General features: G+C 47.6%; 1 protein-coding gene across 2 annotated transcripts in view; it reads left to right on the forward strand.

Moving 5' to 3' along the window:
• Positions 1–1,548: 1,548 nt before the first annotated feature.
• The window catches only part of ASAP1 (ArfGAP with SH3 domain, ankyrin repeat and PH domain 1), a 311,284-nt gene continuing 300,610 nt past the window's right edge, over positions 1,549–12,222 (forward strand). Inside the window, exon 1 of one of the 2 annotated variants that reach the window (XM_030304285.1) lies at positions 1,549–1,625. In XM_030304285.1, coding sequence (XP_030160145.1) covers positions 1,567–1,625 — 59 coding nt within the window. In that variant the 5' untranslated portion in view covers positions 1,549–1,566. The remainder of the gene's footprint in view (positions 1,626–12,222) is intronic. The other variant, XM_030304284.1, reaches the window with a different exon arrangement.

Below are 12,222 nucleotides of genomic sequence, written 5' to 3' on the forward strand. Positions count from 1 at the left end.
AGAACATTTCTCTATAGCAGTGAGTTTGAGTGGACAAGATGAGGCCAGAGACACGGACAAGAGGGAGCCCATGTTACATGATTTCGGTTTTATCCTAAAGCACTAAGGAACCATTGAAGAATGTTAAGCTGGGGTGGAGAGCTGGGGGGTGATGTAATCAGACTGGTGTTTAAAATTTTTCATTCTGCTCCTCAGTCAATCATAAGGCATAGAGCTTATTTGGATCTGGATTTTAAAAAACAATTGTTTGAAAAAACCATTTTGACATTTATGGGACTATTAGAAATCTGAAAATTGGGTATTTGGTGAGGACAAGGAATTAAATAATTTTTTTTAGGTATGGTGATGGTATTTCAATGATATTTGCATAAAAGACCTGGTCTTGCAGATGCATGCTGTTCTATTTGTGACTGAAATGGTGAGATTATTTGCTTGGAAATAATAGCGTGGGGAGAGGAAGGATCGGTTGTGAGTTGATGGTGGTCGGGGCTGGGTGGTAGGTGCACGGCTGTTCAGGATATTCTCTGTTTTTGTGTCTACAAAAGTCTCTACAGTAAAAGGTTAAAAAAAAAAACCCATGGAGATGATTCTGGCTTCAGTGTGGGGGGGGGACCAGATTGCAGGGGGAGAAGTGGGGATGAGAGGAGACCAGGAAGGAGGCAGTTGTAGGCACCCAGGTGGGAATGGTGGAGGCTTGGTCCCGGGCTGTGTTGTGAGCGATGGGGAGAGAGAGAGAGAGACAGAGAGAGACAGAGAGAGACAGAGAGAGAGAGAGAGAGAGAGACAGGCCGAGAGATCTTTAGGAAGTAAATGAGACAGGACTGGAGATGGATTAGGAGGACGGTGGGTCAAGAGTGTCCCCAGGTCCTGGCCCCAGTGGAGGTGCCACTCTGAGCTAGGGATCCCTGGAGAAGGACCCAGCAGGTGTCTTGGCTCATCTTGTTTTCACTCCCTACCTCTATTTCTCCTCCATTCTGCAAATATTGAAGCTGTTCCCTTACGTAACACCTTTTATCCCAGACTTCCTGTGCTCTGTGCACTCAGCAATTAAGCTTTGGTATGCATGCATTAATTAAAATCCTCTCGCAGGTTCAGAGGGGCTGTCCTGAAATATGTATATTCATATGGCTGTACCTCCTCCCTGGGCTGGTTCCCTGGGCTGGGGGAACACCTCCACGTTCCCCGTGGGCACAGAGCTGCTTGGGTCTGTCGCACCTGTGAGCACGCTTTGATTTCATGTTTAGAGAAATTAATGACTTGTAAATTGCTCTCCGCTGTAGAGCTAGAAATAGAACACACGAAGGCTCCCTGAGCATTCGCACAGATCCAAGGATGGCGATACCAGCTCCAAAGTGGATCGCCGAAACAGTGGTTTGCTGGCTCTTTTCCTTCCCGTTCCTGGACGGCCACTCGGTGGTGTAGGAACATTCCTAACAAGGATGCCAGCCTCCAAATGAAATTGCGTGTTGGTCTGAGACCATGTCTTCTGCCCGGTCCCGCTGGATGACGCTTGTCCCCTTTTCTCCTGCCCCCGTCCAGGTAATTTTCTGATGTGACGGCTGAGACATGAGATCTTCAGCCTCCAGGCTCTCCAGTTTTTCGTCGAGAGATTCGCTATGGAATCGGTGAGTGGCCTCAGCCCATCCTGTCTAGAGCACACAGCCTGGGAAATGTGGAGGGATTCTTGGGGCGGGGGTTGAAATGCGAAATTTGATCAAACTGCAGACGAGAATCTGACAGAGACGCGGTGGGTGTGAATATTAGTGGCAAACAAATGTGTGGCGTTTGTAAGGCGGTAGGCTTTTCAGAGTGCTTGCTGCCACATCACCTGTGTCCTTTGTGCAGAAGGAAATGTCAGGGTGGTGGTACCGGATGAAGTCAGGAATAGTAACAAGGATGACACTTGTCAGGGATAGGTGCTATTTTCAGCCGAGCGACTCTTAGAAACATCGTTCAGGCCACCCAGTAATCCCACTAGGTAGGAATTGCTACATTCATTTTACAGGTAAAGAATGTGCCCAGCTGGATTTGAAGTCAGTTTTTCCTGGTTCCAGGTCTCCTGCCTTTTTCCTCTCTGCCATGTTGCCTCTTGGTGGAGGTATGATTTGCCCCATTTTGCAGCTGGAAATACTGAGGCCTGGTGTAGGGGCATGCAATGGAATCCGAGGCATCTGGCCTCAGTAGGTGGAAGTTTGTGTTAAAGGATGATAAAAAATTAGAGTGGACAAGAAGAGGCAGAGAAGAGTCATAGAGTCTGAGAATCTTAAAGTTGCCAGGGTCACGTGATGCAAGATGGGTCTGCTGTGACTGGTGTTTCCCAGAAACCAGCTTGGTGTGGTGGAAAGAGCATGGGTGCTGGAGGGAGTGGTGGAATTCTGGCTTTGCCACCAACTTGCTGTGTGACCTCAGGCAAATCACTGACCTTCTCTGTTTCTTTCATCTCTGAAAGGGAAATCATCATATTTATGTTTTATATTTTTGCACGCAGGTTAGAAAAAACTAGACAATAACGTGACTTGCGTACAGGAGGCACATATAGAGCGTCGTAATTATTTCAATTTTTAGGATAAAAATAGTTTTTTTAAAAATTTTTTTTTTTTTTCAACGTTTCTTTATTTTTGGGACAGAGAGAGACAGAGCATGAACGGGGGAGGGGCAGAGAGAGAGGGAGACACAGAATCGGAAACAGGCTCCAGGCTCCGAGCCATCAGCCCAGAGCCCGACGCGGGGCTCGAACTCACGGACCGCGAGATCGTGACCTGGCTGAAGTCGGACGCTTAACCGACTGCGCCACCCAGGCGCCCCAAAAATAGTTTTTAAGTATAAGACAAGCAAAAGTGTCCTGAACGGATGAGAGAGACTGGAGGCAGGGAGACCAACCTGAGGGGCTGCAGTGTGATCCCAACATGAATTGACAAGGAACTGTTCCTACCTTCCAGGGTCAATGAGGCTTTGTATGCTTATGTTCACAGTTTATCTGTTGGGGGGGGGGGGATACACAAAGTCATGTTTCATTTTGTTTTGTTTTTAAGTCAAGAGTCCAACACAAAAGTGATAGTTCTGCAGGGGTCTTTTCAGGTGATATTAATTATAATTGCAAGGATTATTGAGGATTAGGTTTTGCTATGAATCCCGTAAAATCTAAATGAACATTGGCTTAAAGAAGATATTAGGGGGGCGCCTGGGTGGCGCAGTTGGTTAAGCGTCCGACTTCAGCCAGGTCACGATCTCACGGTCTGTGAGTTCGAGCCCCGCGTCAGGCTCTGGGCTGACGGCTCGGAGCCTGGAGCCTGTTTCCGATTCTGTGTCTCCCTCTCTCTCTGCCCCTCCCCCATTCATACTCTGTCTCTGTCTGTCCCAAAAATAAATAAAAACGTTGAAAAAAAAAATAAAAAAAAAAAAAAAAAAAAAAGAAGATATTAGGTATATTTCTCCCTTACCTGAAAGTTCAGACACAAGACGTGCAGAGCTGCTATGGCAGTCTGCGTGCCAGCCGGGCATTTTCTCTTTTTTCTCTGCCATGTGGGCCTTCATTCCCAAGTCACCTCATGGTCCATTGTAACTGCTGCTGCTCAGGACATCATATCTGTCAGCAGGAAGAAGGCAAGAGAAGAAGAAAGGCAGGCTCTCTCCATTTAAGGATGCTTCTGGGTAATGCATCTGCTGCTTCTACTTATATTCTGTTGGCTGGAATTTAGGCTCTGCACAGCTGCAAGGAAGGCTGGGAAATGTGGTCTTTATTCTACGAGACCACGTGCTTGCCAAAATGGAGAGTTGTTCTTTGTACATAAAGAAGAGAACCTTAGAGGACAAACCTTTCTTTGCCAAGCAAAGAGTTACGGAAAGATTGCTTTTAAGAGGAGAGGCTCGGGGGAGCCTGGGTGGCTCAGTCGGTTAAGGGTCTGACTCTTGATTTCGGCTCAGGTCACGATCTCCCGGCTTGTGAGTTCGAGCCCCTCGTCGGGTTCTGCACTGACAGTGCGGAGCCTGCTTGGGATTCTCTGTCTCCCTCTCTCTCTCTGCCCCTCCCCTGCTCACTCAACTCACTCACTCACTAAATAAATAAATAAGTAGAAGGAAGGAAGGAAGGAAAGAAGGAAGAGTGAAAGAGACAGAGAAAGAAAGAGGAGAGGCTCTGTGGCCAGATTGCTGGTGTTTGAACCCTGGATCCATGGATCCCTGGATCCGTAGTTAACGTGACCTTGGGAAAGCCACTTAACCTTTCAGGGCTTCAGTGAAATGATACTTTGTGCATCTTTATAAGGGTGGCTTCGAGCGAGCGTTAGAGGAGTTAAGGCACCTGGAACAGTGCCTGGAACGTTCGTAATTGCTGTCGAAGCGTTAGCTATTCCTGCTCCTGTCGCTTCTGCTGTTAACACTACGGCTTCTGTTACCGCCATTACTCCTCTCCTGTTACCACCACTGCTTTCACAGTCACTGATCCTGCTGCTCCTACTGTTGCAACCCCCTGTCCTGACTCCCTCTCCTGTTACTTCTGCTGCCCTGGCTGCTGCTGGTACCGTGGCCATCACTACTTCCACGACTTCGAGCGTTAGCGCTGTACCTCTGTGGTTGGCCAGGCACCGCACCCACGTTCTAAACACAGCGCGGCAAGCCTCGTTTTCCCAATGTGAAGCAAAGAGTCAGCAAGGATAGGTAACTCAGGAGGTGTCCTGCAGCTGGCAGGGGCGCGGCTTACCCCTGGGTGGTGAGGGTAGCGGCGGGAAGGGAGCCGGAGGCCTGCTCCTGAGGTCCCGCGGATGTTCCGTTTCCCCGCCTTGGGTGCTGGTGACACAGGTGTAAAGATTCCTTCGATGGCACACCTATGACACAGGTAATGAAAAAAAAAATTTTTTTTAATGTGATTGTTTATTTTAGAGAGAGAGCAGGGGAGGGACAGAGAAGGACGGAGAGAGAGAATCCCAAGCAGGCTCTGTGCTGTCAGCGCAGAGCCCGATGCAGGGCCTGAACCCACGAACCATGGGATCGTGACCTGAGCCGAAACCAAGAGTCGGACGCTTAACCGACGGAGCCACCCAGGTGCCCCTGTGACACAAATAATTATATGTATTTATGTTATACTTCAATAGAAGCACATCATGGGGCACACAGAGCGTGAGCGAAACCCACACCTGCCTGGTTGGCTCTCTTAACTTTAAGCTGCTACCTTTGTTTCTTTTTGTTCGTGTGTTGACTCTTTTGGATGATGTGCGGCTCCACTGCTTATTATCTAGGTGCCAGGGGCCTGGGCCAGAGCGCTTGGGGATACAAAGGAGCAAGCAGCAGGCATGGCCAGTTCTCGTGGGGCTTTCTGTTCAGAAGCAAAGCAAAGGGCTAAATGCCATACAGATCAACTGCCCCAGGGTTAGGCTCTGCGTGTGACCCCCCTGGGGCCACAGGAGGGCGTGCAAACTGGTCCAGCCACACACAGGGTCTGTGTCTGCTGAGATAACGTAGGTGTCCCCCTCAACCGCCTCCTCCGACAGGCAGGAGAGATCCAGCATCTGGGGGTGAGCCGATCACGTGAGGGCGACATCCTGTAACAGAAAGCTGGTTCCTCCCTTGCCTGTTAACCACCACTGAGAAGGGGTCAGCTCTGCTTTTTTTGTGTTTGTCACTCTGACGATTGCTATGCTACACTTGGTGTCTGTGGAGCAGAGGAGAGTCGGAGCTGGGAGTTCAGGAGACAAGAACGGGGATCCCACAGGAGCAGAGATTCTCTACATGCATTGAGGCCTACGTCCAGCGACCTCATACTTGGTCTGGTGGGTTATTAATGTGAACGCATGTGTGAACGAATGGCTGAAATCGCACCTCGCCACGGTGTTATTGCCACTCCTGGGAAAGCTCAGGTCCAGGGGAGTGAAGAGTAACGTGGTTCCTTTTTCTCACCCCACATACCACCAGGAGAGCAGTTGGAAGCAGAACTGAATTCTGAGCCAGCAGTAGAAATCAGGGTTTTCCTCCGGATGTGGAAAGTAACCAGCCGAAACTTGAGACCCTCTGTTAGGAGGTTTACCAAGCCCCAGAGAAACCTTCGTGACCTCCCCCACCCCCGCCTGCCTTTGCTTCTCCAAAGGGTCAAGGCAGACGCCCCGTTGTTATCATGCTGCCAGCTGTCAACCCAAATTGAATTTCCCTGAGCCTGGTTGATGTCCCTTTTTGGCCACAGGGCAGGGGTCAGGAATGAAGGCTGTGCATGGACGGGAAATGTGTCCCTCGGGCTGAACGCAGAAGCGTTGACCTCTCAACTCTGAGCTGCATTTCTAACATTGTTGGGAGGGTTGGAAAGCCTTACGATTTCTGGATGTGAAAGAAAAAGAAATGTGTTTTGGAAAAACGGCATTCGAGTTCCACTGTGAAAGCCCTTTCAGTATCATTGAGGCTGCTCACAAGTCACCGGGTTATTGCATGGCATTGGCCATTCCTTGGTTAGATACCTAAAGGGAAGAAGGTTTCACCTGGATGAGGGTTTGGGAAATTGTGTTTCTGATCTTGATGGTCTCCCTCCCTCTCTTCACCCCCCACCCCGGTTCGAATATATTAAACAGCTACAGTGTGCCAGGCCCCCTGCTGAATCCCTGGGAAACAGACGAATAAGATCCCCTGGAAAGCCTCCCTGAGCTTCTCATTCACTTAAAAAAAATTCATTCTGCAATGTTTATTGAGCACCTAATTTGCTCTGGTCTCTTGTCAAGATTAAAGATACAGTTCCTTCTCCGACCGCGCTTGTACTTTATTAGTTTCTTCACTTGCTCACTCAAACACATTGTCAGCACCCTACTACGTGCCAGGGAGTTGGCTCCAGTTCCTGGGACCCCGAGATGAACAAAATATCGCTTCTGTCTTGCTAGAGCTGGAAGGCCAGGCAGTGTTGAATTCATCTCTAGGGCTGCTCTAACAACATACTCCAAACTTGGTGATTAAGACAAGAGAAGTTTATTGTGTTGCAAAAAAAAAAAAAAAAAGAAGAAAGAAAGAAAGAAATTTATGGACACCGATCACCTTGGAATAAGGGCCTGCCCTACTCAGGTGTGACCTCATCTTAATTTATGTCTTAATTGCATCTGCAAAGACCGAGTTTTTAAGTAAACTCACATTCATGGATACAGGCTCCAGGACATCAACATTTGGAGGGGGGGTGGGGTACACAATTCAGCATGTCTCAATTATATACAATGATGCAAAGCCCCTACCAGAGCCTCTGGAGTGAGTGTGATCATCTTCCCTTCCTTCCTTCACTTTCTCTCTGCATCTAGAAGGTACACACCCACGAGGTCAGAGACTGTGGCTCTGAGCGAGCGATTCTGGATTTTGTGCCAGGGAAGTGAAGTGGACATTTTCATGGCGCACTTACAGAGAGCGTCTGGTGTGGTCTGAGTGATGGGCAGGGCTCTTTCCCGCCACTGTCATTTGTTTTTGTTTCTTGGGGTGGTTGATTGAGGGTGTCATGGGGACGCCTGCCTTGACCGGAAGGCCTGGCTTGGTGGGTAGAACTGTGGCCTTCTATCCTGGTTCAGCTCTTGCTGGTTTTGTGAACCTGGGTGCATTTGTTCACCTTTCTCTGTTTCAGGCAACCTGTCTGTACCTCACCCTAGGGGTCTTGTGAGGACCAGGGGGGATCGGATCTATAAAGCGTTCACAAGAGCACCTGGCCCATCGTAGCTATTTGGTGCTCATTGGTGAGGACTGTGCCAAGGAATATGGCCCATCCAGGAGAGACGGCTTGCCCAGCTCATTCTCACATTCCCCTCGATGGAGACTTTTGTTCAGTACTTACTTATTAAAAAAATTTAAAAAAAAAATTTTTTTTTCATGTTTATTTATGTATTTTGAGAGAGAGAAAGAGCTCAAGTAGGGAAGGGGCAGAGAGAGAAAGAGAAAGAGAAAAAGAGAGAGTGAGAGAAAGAGAAAGAGAAAAATCTCAAGCAGGCTCCACACTGTCAGTGCAGAGCCTGACTCAGGACTCAAACTTGTAAGCTGTGAGATCTTGACCTGAGCCGAAATCAAGAGTCAGGAGCTTAACCGACTGAGCCACCCAGGCGCCCCCTTTGGTTCACTATTTAATGCCACTCACCGTCAGAACATTTCCGCGTAACCTTTCCTAAGGAAAGGCTTTTGGAGATACAGAAAATATCCCCGCCTCCACCCCAGCACGAAGATGTGTATTTAAAATGGTAAACAGTTGTAAACAAGATAAAAGCCTGCCCTACAAGGACGATTCAACAAATTAGAACAAAATGATAAAAAAAAAAAATTAGGGTAAAATACTGAAAAACAATGTAGTCATTAAAAAAGAAGATTATGATCACTTTTCTAAAGTTATGAAATGTTTGTAATCTAAATGTTACGTAAAAAAAAAAAAAAGTTAAGTTTTAGGGCACCTGGGTGGCTCGGTCCATTAAGCGTCTGACTCTTGATTTCAGCTCAGGTTATGATCCCTTGGTTTGTGAGTTTGGGCCCCACGTTGGGCTTTGTGCTGACAGCACAGAGCCTGCTGGGTTTCTCTGTCTCCCTCTCTCTCTCTCCCTCTCCCCTGCTCTGTCTCTCTCTCTGTCTCTCTCTCTCAAAGTAAATAAACCAACATTAAAAAAAAAATTTTTAAGGAAATAATTATTTTTTTAAAAGTTTAATTTTTTGAGGCAGTGAGTTAATTTCTCTGTCCTTCAGTTTTCTCATCTGTAAGATGGAGACAGGTCACAGTACCTTCCTGACCTAGGACTGAGGATTAAGTGGGACAATACACAGGAAGCACGTGATGGGCCCCTGGCACGTATTAGGTGCCCGCCAACTGCTAGTTGTTGTCTTTTATTTATCATTTGGTTTAAATCCTGTGCAAAATGTTCTTAGTAAAATATTTCGAATCAGTAACACAGATGAAACGCACGCATTGTCTCTTTCAGATACTTGGTCAAAGGGGCTGCGTCCTATCACTCAGCAAATGGGGAGCAGACCCTGTGTCAAGCACTCTTAGCCCACAGTGCGGTAGGTCTCTGTCCAGGGGTGTGATCAGAATCCCTTTCGAGGGCTTTTAAAAGAATACAGATGCTTGGGGATGCCGACTTAATAGATGTGTGGTAGACCCCAGGCATCTGCAGTCTTAAAAAAAGTTCCACGGGTGATTTTGATGCTTAGGATTGAGATAAGGCACAATCACTCCCGTCGAGAAGTTTGCAAACCAGATGGGAAGATGGGAACAGCGGGTGCATTAAGAGATACAGCATGATATAAGGATGATACAAGTTCTACAGAATGGGGCTCCCAACCCTGGCTCCCCTGCAGAACCCTGTAAAGATAAAGCCCCCCACATGTATGGGATCAGAACCTCCCAGGGTGAAGCCTTTCCAGGAATTCTGATGGTCAGCCCGGTGCAGTGCTGTTGGCGAGGATTCTGAGTGGTAGAATAAGTCAAGGGAACCCAGAGGCTCCCTTTCGCCCTGGGGTTGTCACAGAAGCTCCCTCTGTGGAGGTGTCAGGCTTTTGACAATGCCTCTCAGTGTCTCATCTTCGCGTCTCCCTCCCTCTGCCTCCAGCACTTGCCTGTGGCACATTGCGTAGATTGTGAATCAGGGTTCTTCCAAAGACATTGTCTCTAAGCCATGGGGCTGATATGTTTCTTCTCGTTGGTGTTGATAAATGCTTTAACACACACACACACACACACACACACACACACACACACACACAAATGTATTATTTACTTATTTAAAGCAGTTTTAATTGTGCTGAAATACACATGACCTAAAATTTACCATCTTAATGATTTTTTTAAGTGGTATTAAATATATTCATGTTTTTGGGCAACCGTCACCACTATGCATCTCCAGAACTTTTCTCATCTTGCAAAACTGAACCTCTGTCCCCATTAACAATTCGTCACGTCCCCCTTGCTCTAGCCCCTGGCAGTCAACCAGTCTGTTTTCTCTCTTCATGAATTGGACGACTCCAGGTGCCCCATAAAAGGGGAGTCATATAGCATCGGTCTTTTTGTGACTGGCTTATCTTACCACAGTGTCTTCAAGATTCATCCATGTCGTAGCACACGTCAGAATTTGCTTCCTTTTTAAGGTTGGCTGATATCCCGTCGTTACGGATGTACCACAGTTTGCTTCTCCATTCTTCCACTGATGGACACGTAGATTGCTTCCATCTCTTGACTATTGTGAATAATGCAGCTGTAAATATAGGTGCACAAATATCACTTCAAGACCCTGCTTTCCGGTTTTTTTGGTATATACCCAGAAGTAGAGCTGCTCGATCATACGGTATTTTTATGTTTCTTTGTCTTTTCTTTTCTTTTTTGAGGAACCCCCCCTACCATCTTCCGTAGCGGCTGCACCATTTTAGATTCCCCCCAACGGTGCACAAGGATTCCGATTTCTCCACATCCTCGCCTACACTTGTTATTTTCTGTTTTTGTGATAGTAGCCATCCTAATGGGTTTGCTGGTGAGTGCTTTTAGCAAGGACAAATCACTGTCAGCTTCATATTTCATTCATGTTATGTGGGCCAATTAAGCAATTCCCAAGCATTTATTTATGCTCTAGGCACTGAGTATACACACCTAAATAATACATGCATGATTCTTGCCTTCGAGGCTCTCGGAGTGTGTCAGGGGAAATAGATAGATGGCAGGTCATTTCTGGCCAATACGGAAGGTATAATACTGTTTCCTTAGGTAGCATATGAAGCCTTGAATATAGTTAAAAATGGTAGGAAATGATGACTGAATTTAGTGGCTTGGTGCAAAACACGTGAGGTACATTATTCAAGTGGATTTAGGGGTCTAGATGTTTGGGCTGTTCAGCAGAACTTTCTATAATGATGGATGTTCTGTGTGGTGTCCATTAGCCACATGTGACTGTTGAGCACTTAAAATGTGCTTAGTGCAACTGAGAAATGGAATTTTTAAAGTTTACTTAACCTTTTTTTTTTTTAAGTTTATTTATTTTGAGAGAGAGAGAGAGAATGCACAAGCATGTGCTCAAGCAGGGAAGGGGCAGAGAGAGAGGGAGACAGACAATCCCAAGCAGGCTCTGCAATGTCGACACAACGCCCCCCCCCCCCCACTCGGGGCTCGGGCTCAGTCTCCATCTCAAGAACCAGGAGATCATGACCAGAGCCAAAATCAAGAGTCGGACGCTTAACGGACTGAGCCAGCCAGGTGCCCCCAAAGCGTAATTAGTCTTAATGAATTGAAATTGAAATTGAAATTAGCCGTAAGTGGCTAACGGCTAGTGTGCTGGACCGCACAGTAATGGAGATTCTCACGTGGTTCTCAAACTGGAACAAGCACGTGCGTTACCTGGGGATCCGGTTAAAGAGCAAACTCCCTCTGCTGTTTCTGATTCCTTCAGTTTGTAGTGAGGCCAAGCACTCCGCATGTTAAGCAACCACCACAGGTGATTCTGATGCAGGTGCAGCCTGAGAAAAGACGAGTCTTGCAGTTTTGAAACTTTTGTATCTGCAGAATATTTTCTTCATGTGCATGCTAAGAGAGGGCTTAGTGTATAAACCAGATGGGAGCAGAGCCGCTGTGGCACAGGCAGGACCGCAAGCTTGGAGCTCCGTGCACATGGGGGACCATGCCCCCCTTCCCCCCGCACCTCCCCGAGGAGGCTTCTTGTCCAGCACAGCCTCACCTCTTCATGAATCTGCGACTCTGGGAGATGCAGGGTAGGATTGGGTTTTCCAATAGCCATATGCATGCCAGAACCAATTTTTTAAAAGTTTTACTTATTTATTTTGAGAGAGACAGAGACCGGGCGAGTAGGGGGAAGGGCGGAGAGAGAATCCCAGGCAGGCTCTGCACTGTCAGCTCAGAGCCCGACACGGGGCCCGAACCCACGAAACCGTGAGATCATGACCTGAGCTGAAACCAAGAGTCAGGTGCTTAACCGACCGAGCCACCCAGGCGCCACCCAGAACCAGTTTAAAACCAGTAGGTCCCCCGGAAACACAAGTGGAAGAAACACAATGTTTAGTTCAGGCTACCGCAGACTGAGGGGCTTCCACAACAAACGTTTATTTCTCACGCTTATGGCGGCTGGGAAGTGCAAGATCAAGGTGCTGGCAGATTCCAAGTCCAGTGAGAGCCCACCCCCTGGCTCACAGATGACTGACTGTCTTTCCGCTGTGTCCTCACATGCTGTCTGGGGTCCCTTTGATAAGGACACAAATGCCAATCATGAGGGCTCCACCCTTATGACCTAATCACCTCCC

This window comes from Lynx canadensis, chromosome F2 (assembly GCF_007474595.2).
Source record: "Lynx canadensis isolate LIC74 chromosome F2, mLynCan4.pri.v2, whole genome shotgun sequence".
Lineage (NCBI taxonomy): Eukaryota > Metazoa > Chordata > Mammalia > Carnivora > Felidae > Lynx > Lynx canadensis.